Source organism: Rhinatrema bivittatum, chromosome 8, assembly GCF_901001135.1.
Source record: "Rhinatrema bivittatum chromosome 8, aRhiBiv1.1, whole genome shotgun sequence".
NCBI classification, from domain to species: Eukaryota; Metazoa; Chordata; class Amphibia; order Gymnophiona; family Rhinatrematidae; genus Rhinatrema; species Rhinatrema bivittatum.
Window position 1 is genome coordinate 62097689 of NC_042622.1, and position 16226 is coordinate 62113914.

A 16226-nucleotide genomic window follows, 5' to 3' on the forward strand; every position below is an offset into this window, starting at 1 on the left:
ATTGTGGCGAAATGAAGAGGCAGGCAGACCCACAGGTGGTCAGAGGTCTCTTACCACCACGAAACCGCGACCTGGAAGGAAAAGCTCCTCAACTTCGGTCTATCCTCTGGCAAGCGATGCACCTTATTTTCGCCTAAGGATTGAATCAGATCCTCCAGATTCTTGCCAAAAAGCAGCTTACCCTTAAACAGTAAGGATCCCAGCTGAGATTTTGAAGACACATCCGCTGCCCAGTTACGGAGCCACAACAAGCGCCATGCTGACACAGCTAATACCATAGCTCTAGCCGATGTGCGAAGCAAATCATGGAAGGCATCCGCACTGTAGGCGATCACCGCCTCCAGTCTTCCCGCCTGGCGAGTTTCCTCTTGGGAGAGAGAGAGTCATTGGCTAGGAGCTGTTGGACCCAGCGAAGGCCTGCGTGTAAGGAAAAATTACTACACATGGCCACACGAATTCCCAGGGCGGAGACCTTAAAAATCTTTTTAAGCTGGACCTCCAGCTTTCGATCTTGCAAGTCCTTAAGGGCCGCCCCCCCGGTAACTGGAATAGTTTTCTTAGTTACTGCGGCCACTGCAGCATCCACCTTGGGCACCCATAACAGCTCCAAAACCCTCCTCCGGCAGGGGGTAGAGTTTATCCATCGCCTTTGCGACCTTAAGCCTCATATCCGGAGTATCCCATTCCTTAAATAGCAAGTCCGTTGCCGAAAAATGGAAAGGGAAATCTGACAGTGGGCCCCCAATCTAGACTCCTCTTGGGGGAGCTGAATCCCCAATTCCCCTAAAATAGCCAGAATGAGGGGACCCAGCTCATCTCTCCTAAAAAGACGGACGACCTTCAGATTGTCTCCATCCGTCCCATGAGACCCTTTCAGACGCCCCCCTGCTGGGGGTCGGTTTCACCCTCAACCCCCCTCGGAGGCAGGGAAGGTATCTCTGGGTCATCCTGATCATCCGTGTCCGAAGAAGTATCCGGATCTGGCTGAGGTACCCGGACGCTGGCTGAGCGTTGACCCCTCTGTAGGTCCGGCTCTGGGGCGGCCTTGGCTCGCTTCCGGGGTTTGGCCAGAGAATCCTGACTGTGCGGCCGTTTTCTGCCTGCCTTCCGGGCCTTGAGGGCCTTATGGATCAGCAAATAAAATCCGAAGAGAATGAAGAGTCAGAAGACAAATCATCACCATCCCCATCAGGGACCTCCGCAGCCCTAGCCAAATCAGGCCTCGCAGGTCTGTCCCCCTCAGGGACCCTGCGCTGTGGGGACAAGTGCGGCGGGGGGGGGGGGTGTCCTCCCCCCCGAACGCTGTTTTGTGTGCTGCAGGGGCCGCCGGCGCAAGCGGAGCCAAAATGGCACCCGCTGCCTCAGACCCGGACCCCAGCGCATTCAAAATGGCGCCCGTTCCCGCGCTTCGCAGAAAAGCCTTGGGAGCCAACTGTAGCTCCCTGATAGCGCCGGTTATGATCTGGACCCAGACAAAGACCCTTCCGGGGGTCGCAGAGGTTCCCTCACCCTCGGAGACGCAAGGATTACACAAACTATCGTGCGAGAACCGCGAGCGCGCGGCTCCACAGGCCGTACACGTTGCCCGACGCGGCATACCTGCCGGCAATCAATTCTACTGGTACCCCTCCCAAGTGCGGCGAAATGGAGCACAACCAGTCCCCAACGCGACCGGAGGGAAGGGAGAGTCGAGCCCAACAAAGAAGAAAAAAAATATATATTTTGTTTTTAAATACCTGCCGAAGCGCCTCCGGGTCCTGGATCCACTGGGGGGGGAGTGAGTAGGGCTCCCCGGTATCACCCCCAGGTTATCTCACGCTGGAAAAAAACAAGGGACGATCTCCCAGTACCTCAGCGGCCTCGGAAACCAGGGGGGATGGTCCCTTCAGGACCTCCCACCCCCCTGGGAGGCAAAGACCGGGACCTGCAGGCACACACTTTTTTTTTTTTTTTTTTAACTCCCTATCCTGTCTCTAAATGGATACTAGCACAGACTGTAGGTTTGGCACCTCCTCCAGCTGCTGGAGACAGAAGAATACTGCCAGACTGTAGGTGGCACCAGCCTATATGAGGCAGATTTTTGTTTGGTAAACTTCTGTCTCCATCTACTAGAGGGGGGGCCAAACCCAGGAGTCTGGACTGATCCGGGTACGTACAGGGTAGAGGATATTGTTCCTGCCCATTTTCATTCAGGATCCAGGAAAGGGGTAAGTGGGGGCTGGGGTGGGAGTTCCCCTGCCCTAGCATGTTGAAACAGGGGTAGAGGCCCAGGCCTAGCTGGAATAATTTTTTGGGCCGGGAGAGGGGGTTGGAAAGGCTCAGTTCCTGGGTTCACAATTTTTTGAGCAGAGGGGTTTTCCAGGGCTATGAAGAAGCCAGTTTTTTTTTTTTTGTTTGTTTTGAAAGGGGTATTTTTAATTAATTTTTTTCAGCTTGGCAAATAAACCAAGCCCCAAAAAAAAAAAAAAATAAAAAAAAAAAATAAATATATATATATATATGTTAAACCAAAAGACGAACCAAAACAAAACTGGAGGCTTCACATCCCTACTAAGTTGATGCTTTTGCCACTTAAATGTTTTCCTCTGGATTTCTTTGGCCTATTATGTTATTGGAGTGAAATGCAACACAAAACAAAAATTCCAGCTCAGCAGAACCATCCTGATGGCCAGTGAAAGTGCAAATGTGTTTTTACATATAAAACTAGAGAGTTTGATTCCTGATTCAGATCTCACCCCTTCTTTTGGTCAGGGTTGGGAGTGCTGTGGAATTTCTAGGAACCCAAGGCAGATGCAGTATTAGTTGTCGAAATCAGTAATGAGCAGTTCCAGGAGAAAAAATAAAATAAAAAGGGACTGCATGTCACCCTTCTAGTTCACAGAGCCAGAAATGCAAAAGAAGATGTTGAAAGGTGCAGAACCAACAGCACAACGCCTCCTGCATCCTTCAGTTTTACTGCAACCATCTGCTGCAGGCTAGCAGTATGGGCAAAGGGTGAGATGCAGCTCTGCAGAAATTATCTGCAAGGATGGAAAATTTTTTTTTTGGCACTTTCCTCCTGCTCCTTTGTATTTCCAGCTCAATCGGAATCAGGACTGGGTTCTGGCACCATGAGCCTTTATTCACGACTATTCATGGGTCCCCGCCCCCCTCCCGCTCAGCATACCTAGTCCGGTCATTGCAGCAACAGTTCTGGGCCAGTGGCTATGCACCTGGGCTCCTTCCAAGACTTCCAATCATGGAGAATCCAGCCAGATCATGGACCCTGAATCCAGCCAGCAAGTGTCACCCTTTGCCAATAACCATGCCTTCCCCTCTCCCCCAGTGGAGGTGACATTGCTTCCTTTGTAGCATCTTCAACCAACCTGGAAACTGGAAGACCCAAACTTAGAGACTGAACCAGGGACCTTCCACATGACAGTGCACAGCACTTATCTTAGCCACTAGGCCGGCCCCTGCAAGAATGGAATTTTAATTAGGAGTGCACAGAGGCCACATGGAGGAGGTTCCTAAGTGGGGGGGAAAGTGTATTAAAAAATATGAACCCAAAACCTACACTGTCAGATGCTGTTTCCATTTCGGACTGTGTGTGTTATTACATTTTTCTGTCTTCTTCGACTGCCCATCCACGCAGACTTCCACATAAGGGCTGGGTCCAAACCAGTTCTTTTTATTTTCTTTCAGTTTTGCTGAAATGACTAAACAAAAAGAAGAAACATTTTAAAGAACGTTCAAACTCTTGACCTCAAATTCTTCTTACAGTGGGAAGGGCAATTTTCAAAATCCATTTACATACCTGGGTAAACTGGGGGGGGGCTGAAAATCGCCCTCTCTTTTCCCAGCTAAAAGTAGGTGTGGTGGGGCAGAAAATAAATGACGTGAACTTTTACTTGTAAGAGGCAGTGGCAGTGTTCCTGGGGGTGTGTTTAGGTCAGAGGAAAACAGCATGCATAGATCGCATGTTCAAATCTACACGTGTTATTTTCAATGGAAAAAAATAATCCACAGAAAATGCATTTGCCTATCTTTGCTGGTACGTTTTTTTTTCCCCCAGGGCATGTGGAAGTATAGGAAGACTTTCCCTTTGAAAATAGTGCAGAGTCTGCAGGTAAAAAATACCCAAGTTCACATCTATAAGGGTAGTTTTGAAAATTGCTCCAATAAAGTGCTAGTGTAAATTAAAAAAAAAACAAAACAATCTGATCTCTAAAAGTCTAGTGTCACAAAAAATTCCTTTAAAAGTAGTAACAGCAAACCCCATTATAACTGCCAGAGCAGGTCTGATCTTCAGTATAACCAGAATCTATTAACAAATCTGGAGACTGGGCATGTAAAAAAAAAAACTTATGAATATTTATTAAAGAAATCCTGTTGTGGAACTCGAGTATCAAAGTTTGCCATTGGGAGCTGGAAGCACTGCACAATCTTGTCCGTGAGTACTAGTTTTTGGCTAATGAAAGCCTGCCAGATACAGTGGAAACTTGCCCCTTCAAGTGCACTGGGGTAAAATCAAGTTCTGTACATTGGACTTCCTATGTGATGTGAACAAATGCTCTGCCCTGAATAGTAGCCCCCAGCAAAACCCCAATACAGATTCCTAATGAATCTGTTAAAGCATTTGCTGGGGCTGTCTATTCTTTTTCTTCTCAAAAGGATAGCAAGTCTCTCACAAGGTAGCATCTCCAAATGGGTTAGTTTTGCACGTACATGAGAGGAACAAACATCACTCATAAGCCAGGGCATGTTGGATAATGCAAAGAGAGCTTCCTTCTGGAATTCAAAGGGACTGTGTGTGTGTGAGGATCAGAGTGCCTCAATTCCTTAGGCATTTGAATAATTAAAATTCATGTGAAGGACATGTGAGTGACAGTTTCAGAACAAGTTTTTTTTTTAAGAAATAGTCAGGTGTATTGAAACACTGAGCAACCGCTTGTCAAAGGGCATAATCCATGAGGTACTGTAGGTCAGACGGTTTCAATCCTTTGAAAGTGTACCCCCTTCAGTTTCTGTGTTTCAGATCATGTATCCCTTGATATTTTTGGTCTTGTATTTAGTAAAATTCAACAAAAAATATCCCCAAACAAGTCAAAATAAATTTCACTCTTACCCTTTCATCTTCTAAATCCTTTTTCCTGGTTTTCTTTTAATTTTATTTTTCTGTCGCCTCATTTCCCCAACTCTCCCTCCCCTTCCCTCAAAATTCTGAAAGACTGCGTGCCCAAAAATGTTCTATGTGCAACTGTTCGTAAGCCAAGTTCAAATTTTTGCGCTGCAAGTCAGTATAAAGCAAATAATATTGTGGTTTTCATGCACAGGTTTATGACTCGTGTGCGCACAGCTTGGCGGGAACAGTGCCTTCCACCTTGCAACAATTCCCCTTCCCCTCTTCTCTCTTTCGGTTGTCCAATACCTCTTCACTATGCCTTGTCTCATCTGTTTTGTTTTCATCACATCGCCTTCTACCTCCCCTCTCAACTTTTAATCCACTTCTTCCCTCTATCACTTTCATTCTCTTGTGTGCCCTTCCTACTTACCTCTCTGGCTGTCATGAGGGACTTTGTCAAATGCCTCCTGAAAATCCAAGTACACTACATCTACTGGTTCACCTTTATCCACATGTTTATTAACCCCTTCAACAAGTGAAGCAGATTAATGAGGCAAGACTTGCCTTGGGTAAAGCCACGCTGACTGTGTTCCATTAAACCAGGTCTTTCTATATGCTCTGTGATTTTGATCTTTAGAATAGTTTCTATTATTCTTCCAGGCACTGAAGTCAGACTCACTGATCTCTAGTTTCCTGGATCACCCCTGGAGCCCTTTTTAAATATTGGGGTTACATTGGTCTTCAGGTATAATGGATGAGTTTAATGATAGGTTACAAATTTTAATTAATAGATCTGAAATTTTATTTATGAGTTCCTTCAGTACCCTAGGATGCATACCATCCAGTCCAGGTGATTTGCTACTCTTTAGCTTGTCAATCTGGCCTACTACATCTTTCAAGTTCACAGTGATTTGGTTCAGTTCATCTGAATCATCACCCTTGATAACCATCTCTGGAACCAGTATCTCCCCGACATCCTCATTAGTAAACACAGAAGCAAAGAATTCATTTAGTCTTTCTGCAATGGCCTTATCTTGCCTAAGAGCCCGTTTAACCTCTCGGTCATCTAACGGTTCAACCAACTCTCACAGGTTTCTTGCTTTGGATATATTTTTAAAAGTTTTATTATGAGTTTTTGCCTCTATGGCCAACTTCATTTCAAATTCTCTCTTTGCCTGCCTTATCAATGTTTTACACTTAACTTGACAATGCTTATGCTTTTTCCTGTTTTCTTCAGATGAATCCTTCTTCCAATTTTTAAGGACTTTTTTTTGGCTAAAATAGCCTCTTTCACCTCACCTTTTAACCATGCTGTTTTGCCTTCCTTCCACCTTTCTTAATGCATGGAATACATCTGGACTGCGCTTCTAAGATTGTATTTTTAAACAATGTCCATGCCTGTTGTACAATTTTAACCTTTGCAACTGCATATTTCATTTTTTTCTATTTTCCTCATTTTATCAAAGTTTCCTTTTTGAAAATTTAGTTTTAGAGCTGTAGATTTATATATTGTCCACCTTCCAGTCATTAGTTCAAATTTGATCAGGTTATGATCACTATTGCCAAGTGGCCCCACTACAGTTACCTCTCTCACCAAATCCTGCATTCCACTAGGAATTACATCTAAAATAGCTCCCTCTATCATTGGTTCCTGAAGCAATTGCTCCATGAAGCAGTTTATTCCATCCAGGAATTTTATGTCTCTAGCATGTCCTGATGTTACATTTACCCAGTCAATATTGGGGTAATTGAAATATCCCATTATTATTGCACTGCCAAATTGGTTAGCTTCCCTGATCTCTCTTAGCATTTCATCATATTCTATCTGATCATTTTGGCCAGGTGGACGATAGCATACTTCTATCACTATACTCTTACCCAACACCCATGGGATTTCTACCCATATAGATTCTTCTGAGCATTTAGTCTCTTGTATGATCTTTATCCTGTTGGAATCTATACCCTCCCGGACATAATTTTCAGTTGATATGGATAATTTGGAATTCTTTAGCTCTGGTGATTCTTTACTTATAGGTGTATGGGCTACTTTTGCTTTTATTAGAACTTCTCTGTTGGGATGCCCTCACTCTCTTGTTTCATTAGTATCCTTCAAAGATACATTCCTCTTATATTCTTATGTTCTCTGAAACATGCACTACTGGATGACTGTCTGCTTTCCCCCTTGTTCTAGTTTTAAAAGCTGCTCTATTTCCTTCTTGGCAGCCTGGTTCCATTCTGGTTCCAAGACCTTATCCAAACCTTTTTTAAACCCAGCTACACTAACTGTCCTAACCACATCCTCTGGCAACAAATTCCAGCCTTAATAACCCTTCCCCCACAGTCACTCATTCTCAACCATGTCTTTCTCCCAACACAGCATCTCATTCTCCAATGCTCCTACCCACACTAGCACCACACATCCTCCCCCGAAGCAGGACATGGCTGACAGAGTTGGCCATAGGACCACTGAAGCAGTGCACTACCTCCCATGGTGGTCCTGCCGCTGCCTCTTTTACTCACAGCTCTTGTACTGGTTTTTGGAAGCTAGAACTGCAAATAAAGGCAGTACATGTGCAGGCACTGCTTCCATGGCACCAAGATGCACACTGTCATTCGTATCCTGTGCTAGCAACTACTAGCCACTGTAGTGGAGCCCAGGACCAGCTCCTGCTACTTGAGTGAAGGCCTGCGGCAGTGACTGTGGCAGATGGGGAAAGAACAGAAGAAAATGTTGGGGAGACCATATTGCACATATCCTCCACAACCTTTTCAAGTACACCAAGCAGTAATGTCCCGGAACAGGCAATGTAAAATATTTGTTTGTTTACATTGAATGATCCACTTTTAATCCTAAAACCTCCAAAGCAGAGTACAATCAAATTAGTATTTCACACTGCATACAATCTACTCCTCTCCATCCCCATTCCATGTAATTTTCTCTCGACTCCCCACAATTTCATTACAGAGCTCTGAAAGGATGGTGACCTGCAGAACAGTTGCATCCTGTGGCATGGATAAAGTGCGTAGCTTGCTGGGCAGACTGGATGGGCCATTTGGTCTTCTTCTGCTGTCATTTCTATGAGTTACTATCTGGCTTGCCCAGGTAATGCTTTTGCTTAAATTTACCTGCTTCTCCCTCCAAGCCTAGCAGGAGCTCAATGGAATATGTTTATGATAATAGTGCGCAAAGACTGGAAATTTAAAAAAAAAAAATGCAATGAAATGAGTAGGGTAAATCATATTTTTGCCAATTCAGCAATAATAAAAAAGAAATCACCACCACCTCACACACAGGCCGATACAGTGAAGCATGGCCGCGATTACCCCGTTTCTAACCCGCTTTGTACCCGCAATTTGGCCGCGTAAGTCCAACCCGCGATTCACTATCCCTTTTAACCCATCCTTACCGCTTCTTTAAATCAACGGGTAACCCTTTCCGCCCGCGGCATGTATATGAGATGGAAACGCTCCAATTAGCTATTCCCTCCCATACAGCAATGTGTGCCCCGATTATCGCTTTTTTAACCTGCAGTTTTGCCGCATGTTTAATCTGCTAATTTACTGCCTACCCTTACCCCTGCGTTAGTGTGGAGCGTCAGGCAAGCCGAGACGAAATTTCACGGGCAAACTTTCCCCCAGCCCCCGCTCACCTGCCCTGGCCGCGTCCATGGGTGCCGATCTCCCGCGCTGACAGCTCCGGAGCATCCCCAGTCCTCTCTCCCCTCCTTCCGGGGACAGCCGGCGGCGAGAGCGGCTTCAGCAGCCCGGGGCGGATCGGGCACTCCCCATGGCTCCCAGGATTCCTATTCTCTAAAAGGTAATGAGCGCACGCCGTGACCTCGGACATCCAGCCGGGCGCTCAGGTCATGGCGTGCGACGTCCGAGGTCATGGCGTGCGCTCATTACCTTTTAGAGAATAGGAATCCTGGGAGCCATGGGGAGCGCCCGATCCGCCCCGGGCTGCTGAAGCTGCTCTCGCCGCTGGCTGTCCCCGGGAGGAGGGGAGAGAGGACTGGGGCTGCTCCGGAGCTGTCAGCGCAGGAGATCGGCACCCATGGACACGGCCAGGGCAGGTGGGCGGGGGCTGGGGGAAAGTTTGCCCGATTCACTTTGGTCTTGTCCCAGGGAGTGAGGGGGTCAGGCAGCCCTTCTCCTGTATCCACTTCCTGGTACCTGTCATTTCAAATGTCATTTGAAATGACAGGTACCAGCGCACCCAGGATACTGTATAGGCGCCTATACAGTAAAATGGATTGCGCTTCATGGACGCTTCTTGGACGTGCTTTGGACACGGCTTGCATTTGCATGTCATTTAAATACTGTATCGAGTGGTATGTCATTCGAACTGTGCGTGCGGCAAACGCGGGTGCGCCCGGCACTGCCGCACTCTTTCTACCGCGTCCTTACTGTATCGGCCTGACACATAGGAGGTTTTGCTTAACATAGAAGTAAAAATAAATAAATAAAATACCACCAAAGCAGGTGTTTGATTTCTTTGCATTGAGTTAAGTATGCTACTAGCATTTTTTTAACCATTAAATCATCTATCTAGTAAAAAAAAATAATAATAAATAAAAAAGTTAATTCTATAAAACTGAGAACATGGTGTTGCATAAATCTGTTTTCTCCATGCCTTTATGTTGTGTTTGTCGTGTCTACTATTCTAAGTGTGTTATTCTTGGTTTCAGATCCTTTTAATTATCTCTCGCACATTGCCACAGGGAAGGAAAGCAGAGTTGCTTACCTGCAACAGGTGTTCTCCCAGGACAGCAGGATGTAAGTCTTCGCAGATGGGTGACATCATCAGATGGAGCCCAGCACGGAATACTTTTGTTTCTAGAAACTTTGACTGGTACACTGAGCATGCCCAGCATGCCACTATGCCCTCAGTCACATGGGATCCCGCTTCGTCTCGTTACAAAGCATAAAAGATGAGCAAAAAACAAAATAAAACACAGACGAACCCAACTCTGCGGGGTGACGGGTGGGTCTTGTTGAAGACTAACATCCTGTCGTGTCCAGGTCTGCCCTGATGAAGCTGAGCCACTGGGATGGTGTCAGCTGGGATTCTGGATAATTGAATGAGAAAACCCAGCGACTGGAGCACTCTGATTGTGGAGTGCAGGGCACAGAGAGCTCCCTCCCTCGAGAGACTCCTGATGAACCAATCGTCCAAATATGGGAACACATGCACTCCCTTGTGGCATAGATGTGCTGAGCACTTGGTGAAGACCCAGGGTGCGGAGGCTAGGCCGAAGGGTAGAACCCTGTATTGAAAGTGCCGCTGGCCTACCACAAAACACAGGAATCTCCGGTGAGGTAGAAATATTGCGATGTGAGCGTAGGCGTCTTGCAAATCGAGAGAGCAGAGCCAATCCCCCTGATAAAGCAGCGGGATTAAGGTGCCCAATGAGACCATCTTGAAACGCTCTCGCCTCAGGAACTTATTTAAGGCTCTGAGGTAGAGGATGGGGCAGGGGACACCTGGTCTCTTTGGAATGAGAAAGTACCTGGAGTAGAACCTCTGGCCCTGCTGGGTATGGGGAACCAGCTCGATGGCTTTTGACCACAACAGAGCAGAGAGTTCCAACTCGAGGGTAGCTGCATGCTCCACGAGGTCCCACCCCAGTGAGGGAGGGGAGTCTGGCGGGATGCTGAGCAGATTTAGGAGATAGCCTCGCTCCACGATGGTTAACACCCATCGGTCAGTGGTGATGGGGGTCCAGCAGTTTGCAAATAGGTATAGCAGGCCCCCAACCGGTGGGTCAGAACATGTGGGCACCAGGGTTAAGCTGCTGCTCTCTCTGTGCCAGTCAAAAACTGGCCACAGGCCCAGGCTGGGCCCGAGAAGCCCGTTGTGGGCGTGGATGGCTCTTTCGGGCAGCCCGAGCTGGATGGACTCGCGAGGCTGGAGGATATCATCTCCGCTGCCTAAAGAAGGGTTTCCTGGAGTCTCGACACGGTGCCTGACGGGTCACAGAGAACGGGTCCGAAGTGCTGGCGGACAGTTGTCGCAGGGTCTCATAATGGCTCTTTAGTTGGGCCACTGCATCCCGGACCTTATCACCGTACAGGTTTTCCCCTGTGCACGGAAGATCAGCCAGCTTCTCTTGAACTTCAGGGCAGAGGTCAGAGGCCTTAAGCCAGGCCCAGCGCCGGGCACTGATACCGGCCTTTGACACCCTGGCCGCCGTCTCAAATACATCATAGGCTGCTCGCACTTCATGCTTGCTGGCCTCGAACCCCTTCTGCACGATGAACTCCAAGCCCTCTTGGAACTGCTGTGGGAGACTTTCAGCAAGTTCCTGGACCTGCCTCCAGAGGTTACGGTTGTACTGTTTCATGTACAACTGATACGCTGCTATTCGGGCAATAAGTATCGCCCACTGGAAGACTTTGCGGCCTAGGGCATCCATGGTCCCCTGATCCTTCCCCAGAGGGGCAGAGGAGTGAGTGAGGGCCCTTTTGGCCTTTTGGAGGGTCGACTCCACAACGACGGACTGGTGTGGGAGCTGGCTCTTCTGGAAGCCCAAGGTCTGCTGCACTAAATAAATGGCGTCCGTCTTCCAGTTGACCAGGGAAACGGAGCCTGGGTGCTCCCATAAACGGTAGAAGAGCTCAAGGAGAACTTCGGGCACCGGGACCATCTCCACCTCCTTTGGGACACCTACGAATTGGAGGACCTCTGACATTTTATGGTGGGCATCCTCCTCAGTCAGCAGTTGAAAAGGCACGGCCGCCGCCATCGCCTGAACAAAACTGGTGAAGGACAAGTCCTCTGGAGGCAAGCAGCGCCTCTCGTCCGGAGATGAAGGCTCCGATGGGAGGTCATCCGAGGCCTCCGAGGAATCATCCCCATGGGTCATAAGGGGCCCTCCTCCGCCCCCCCTGGGTCAGGGAGGAAGGTCAAACCCTGGGTCCCGGCATCGAGGGTACTGGGACCATCAAGGGCCTCTGTGGACCCGGAGCCTTTGGGACACCCGATGGCCCGAGACAGGGCACCGTCAGCGCTGCCTGTGGTGGCCGGTGCGGGTCCGCATCCTCTTCCTCCAAGGAACCCGGAATCAGGATATTATCAGAGGGCAGCATCGGTGGCGCATGGGGTCCCGAAGGTATTCCGGGCACCGGCAAGGCACTGAGCAGCACATCCAGACTCTTCAATAGGGGCGCCAACATCGATGGCGCCTGCTCTGGTGCTGGTATGGGGTCCAGCACAGGTGGTAACTCGAGGCACCGAAGGGCATTAAGCACTGCCTGCTGGACTATGCAGTCCAACTTCTCTCGAAATTCTGGCATGGTAAGCGCCAATGAGGGAGGAAGCAGCAGATGGGGCGTAACCGGCACCTCCACGTGGGTCCGTAGAAGCTCAGTATCCGTCACCGAGATCAGAGGGGAACGCCCTGGGCTCCTGGGCCTGGAAGAGGATGGGATGCTCCTCGTCTTGGAGCCGCTTCAGAGGGGGTTCGGTTGATGCTGGTGCTCCTCCGGTATCGATGCCGGCACCATGCAGTGATGACCGTCAGTGCCGGTGTCTGTGCTTCCCTCAGTGCTTGGCCTGGTCCTTCTCCGTTGCCGAGGAAGATGATCCAGAGGCCTTGGATTGGCCTGACGCTGGTGAGAAGCAATCCCCCGCAATCTTATCATTGCGACAGGACATTGAGGACAACCGCCCAGAGTCAGAAGGATCCCCCTTGCTTTATGTCCCCGGTACTGGAGTCGATGGAGCAGATTGTCAGGAACTGAGCAAGTGCTCTATCTTGTCCAGGTGGGCCCGCCGGCCTTTGGGGGTCATCTGAGAGTAGCTAGGACACAGACGAACATCGTGGGAAGGCCCCAGGCAGAGGACGCAAATGTCGAGTGGATCCATGATGAACACAGTACGCGGACAATGGGGGCACTTCCGGAAGTCGATTGCCATCGGAAAAAGGATGACGTGCAATCAGTGGCCAGCGGCCACCGGGGGGGGGGGGGGGGGGGGGGGGGGGGGGGGAGAGGGCAGTCACTCGGAAACCAACCGCAACAACTCAGAAACAATGCACTTACTAAACACCAGAGGAACAGACACGTGATGGGGGACCCTGGAGCGGAAATTACCGGTGAAAACTATTAAAAAAGGATAATTTTCCTCGTGAGGAAAAAAAGTGAAGAGCTCCAAAAACCCACGAGGCAACAGCACCGGAGAAAAAAGGAGACTGAAGGGGGACCCCACATGGCTGTGGGGATAGTGGCATGCTGGGAAAAGTATTCCATGCCGGGCTCCATCTGATGATGTCACCCATCTGTGAGGACTATCATCCTGCTTGCCCTGGGGAGAAACAAGTTTTCGATTGAGGAACGTTCAATGAAAGAGAAAGAATATAGTTGTTTTTTTTTAATCAGATTAATTGGTTCTTCAGTAATCAAGATGAACACAAACAATTTGACCCGGAATAAAACGGAAAATGTCATAATGCCTCTGTATCGCTCCATGGTGAGACCGCACCTTGAATACTGTGTACAATTCTGGTTGCCGCATCTCAAAAAAGATATAATTGCGATGGAGAAGATACAGAGAAGGGCTACCAAAATGATAAGGGGAATGGAACAGCTCCCCTATGAGGAAAGACTAAAGAGGTTAGGGCTATTCAGCTTAGAGAAGAGACTGCTGAGGGGGGATATGATAGAGGTGTTTAAAATCATGAGAGGTCTAGAACGGGTAGATGTGAATCGGTTATTTAGTCTTTCAGATAATAGAAAGACTAGGGGGCACTCCATGAAGTTACATGTGGCACATTTAAAACTAATCGGAGAAAGTTCTTTTTTACTCAACGCACAATTAAACTCTGGAATTTGTTGCCAGAGGATGTGGTTAGTGCAGTTAGTATAGCTGTGTTTAAAAAAGTAAGACATTGATAAGACAGGCTAAGAGAGAATTTGAAAAGAAGTTGGCTGTAGAGGCAAAAACTCACAGTAAAAACTTTTTTAAATATATCCGAAGCAGAAAGCCTGTGAGGGAGTCAGTTGGACCGTTAGATGATCGAGGGGTTAAAGGGGCACTTAGAGAAGATAAGGCCATCGCAGAAAGATTAAATGATTTCTTTGCTTCGGTGTTTACTGAAGAGGATGTTGGGGAGGTACTCGTAATGGAGAAGGTTTTCATGGGTAATGATTCAGATGGACTGAATCAAATCACGGTGAACCTAGAAGATGTGGTAGGCCTGATTGACAAACTGAAGAGTAGTAAATCACCTGGACCGGATGGTATACACCCCAGAGTTCTGAAAGAACTAAAAAATGAAATTTCAGACCTATTAGTAAAAATTTGTAACCTATCATTAAAATCATCCATTGTACCTGAAGACTAGAGGATAGCTAATGTAACCCCAATATTTAAAAAGGGCTCCAGGGGCAATCCGGGAAACTACAGACCGGTTAGCCTGACTTTAGTGCCAGGAAAAATAGTGGAAAGTGTTCTAAACATCAAAATCACAGAACATATAGAAAGACATGGTTTAATGGAACAAAGTCAGCATGGCTTTACCCAGGGCAAATCTTGCCTCACAAATCTGCTTCACTTTTTTGAAGGAGTTAATAAACACGTGGATAAAGGTGAACCGGTAGATGTAGTATACTTGGATTTTCAGAAGGCGTTTGACAAAGTTCCTCATGAGAGGCTTCTAGGAAAAGTAAAAAGTCATGGGATAGGTGGTGATGTCCTTCCGTGGATTGCAAACTGGCTAAAAGACAGGAAACAGAGAGTTGGATTAAATGGACAATTTTCTCAGAGGAAGGGAGTGGACAGTGGAGTGCCTCAGGGATCTGTATTGGGACCCTTACTTTTCAATATATTTATAAATGATCTGGAAAGAAATATGACGAGTGAGATAATCAAATTTGCAGATGACACAAAATTGTTCAGAGTAGTGAAATCACAAGCAGATTGTGATAAATTGCAGGAAGACCTTGTGAGACTGGAAAATTGGGCATCGAAATGGCAGATGAAATTTAATGTGGATAAGTACAAGGTGATGCATATAAGGAAAAATAACCCATGCTATAATTACACAATGTTGGGTTCCATATTAGGTGCTACAACCCAAGAAAGAGATCTAGGCGTCATAGTGTGCTGCGGCAGTCAAAAAAGCATTACAGTGTGCTGCGGCAGTCAAAAAAGCAAACAGAATGTTGGGAATTATTAGAAAGGGAATGGTGAATAAAACGGAAAATGTCATAATGCCTCTGTATCGCTCCATGGTGAGACCGCACCTTGAATACTGTGTACAATTCTGGTCTCCGCATCTCAAAAAAGATATAATTGCGATGGAGAAGGTACAGAGAAGGGCTATCAAAATGATAAGGGGAATGGAACAGCTCCTCTGAGGAAAGACTAAAGAGGTTAGGACTTTTCAGCTTGGAGAAGAGACAACTGAGGGGGGATATGATAGAGGTGTTTAAAATCATGAGAGGTCTAGAACGGGTAGATGTGAATTGGTTATTTACTCTTTCGGATAGTAGAAAGACTAGGGGGCACTCCATGAAGTTAGCATGGGGCATATTTAAAACTAATCGGAGAAAGTTCTTTTTTACTTAACGCACAATTAAACTCTGGAATTTGTTGCCAGAGGATGTGGTTAGAGCAGTTAGTATAGCTGTGTTTAAAAAAGGATTGGATAAGTTCTTGGAGGAGAAGTCCATTACCTGCTATTAAGTTCATTTAGAGAATAGCCACTGCCATTAGCAATGGTAACATGGAATAGACTTAGTTTTTGGGTACTTGCCAGGTTCTTATGGCCTGGATTGGCCATTGTTGGAAACAGGATGTTGGGCTTGATGGACCCTTGGTCTGACCCAGTATGGCATTTTCTTAAGTTCTTAGGATTGGATACGTTCTTGGAGGAGAAGTCCATTACCTGCTATTAATTAAGTTGACTTAGAAAATAGCCACTGCTATTACTAGCAACAGTAACATGGAATAGACTTAATTTTTGGGTACTTGCCAGGTTCTTATGGCCTGGATTGGCCACTGTTGGAAACAGGATGCTGGGCTTGATGGACCCTTGGTCTGACCTAGTATGGCATGTTCTTATGTTCTTAAAAGTACAGTGTCTGAGGGGAATATTTACATCATTGACCACTAAATATG

General features: G+C 47.3%; 1 protein-coding gene across 6 annotated transcripts in view; it reads right to left on the minus strand.

Annotated features, from left to right (window-relative positions):
* ITCH (itchy E3 ubiquitin protein ligase) overlaps positions 1 to 16226 on the minus strand; it is a 340605-nt gene that overhangs the window by 232685 nt on the left and 91694 nt on the right. For all 6 annotated transcript variants that reach the window (XM_029614662.1, XM_029614667.1, XM_029614661.1 and 3 more), the window contains one exon: positions 3557 to 3698. In XM_029614662.1, coding sequence (XP_029470522.1) covers positions 3557 to 3698 — 142 coding nt within the window. The remainder of the gene's footprint in view (positions 1 to 3556; positions 3699 to 16226) is intronic.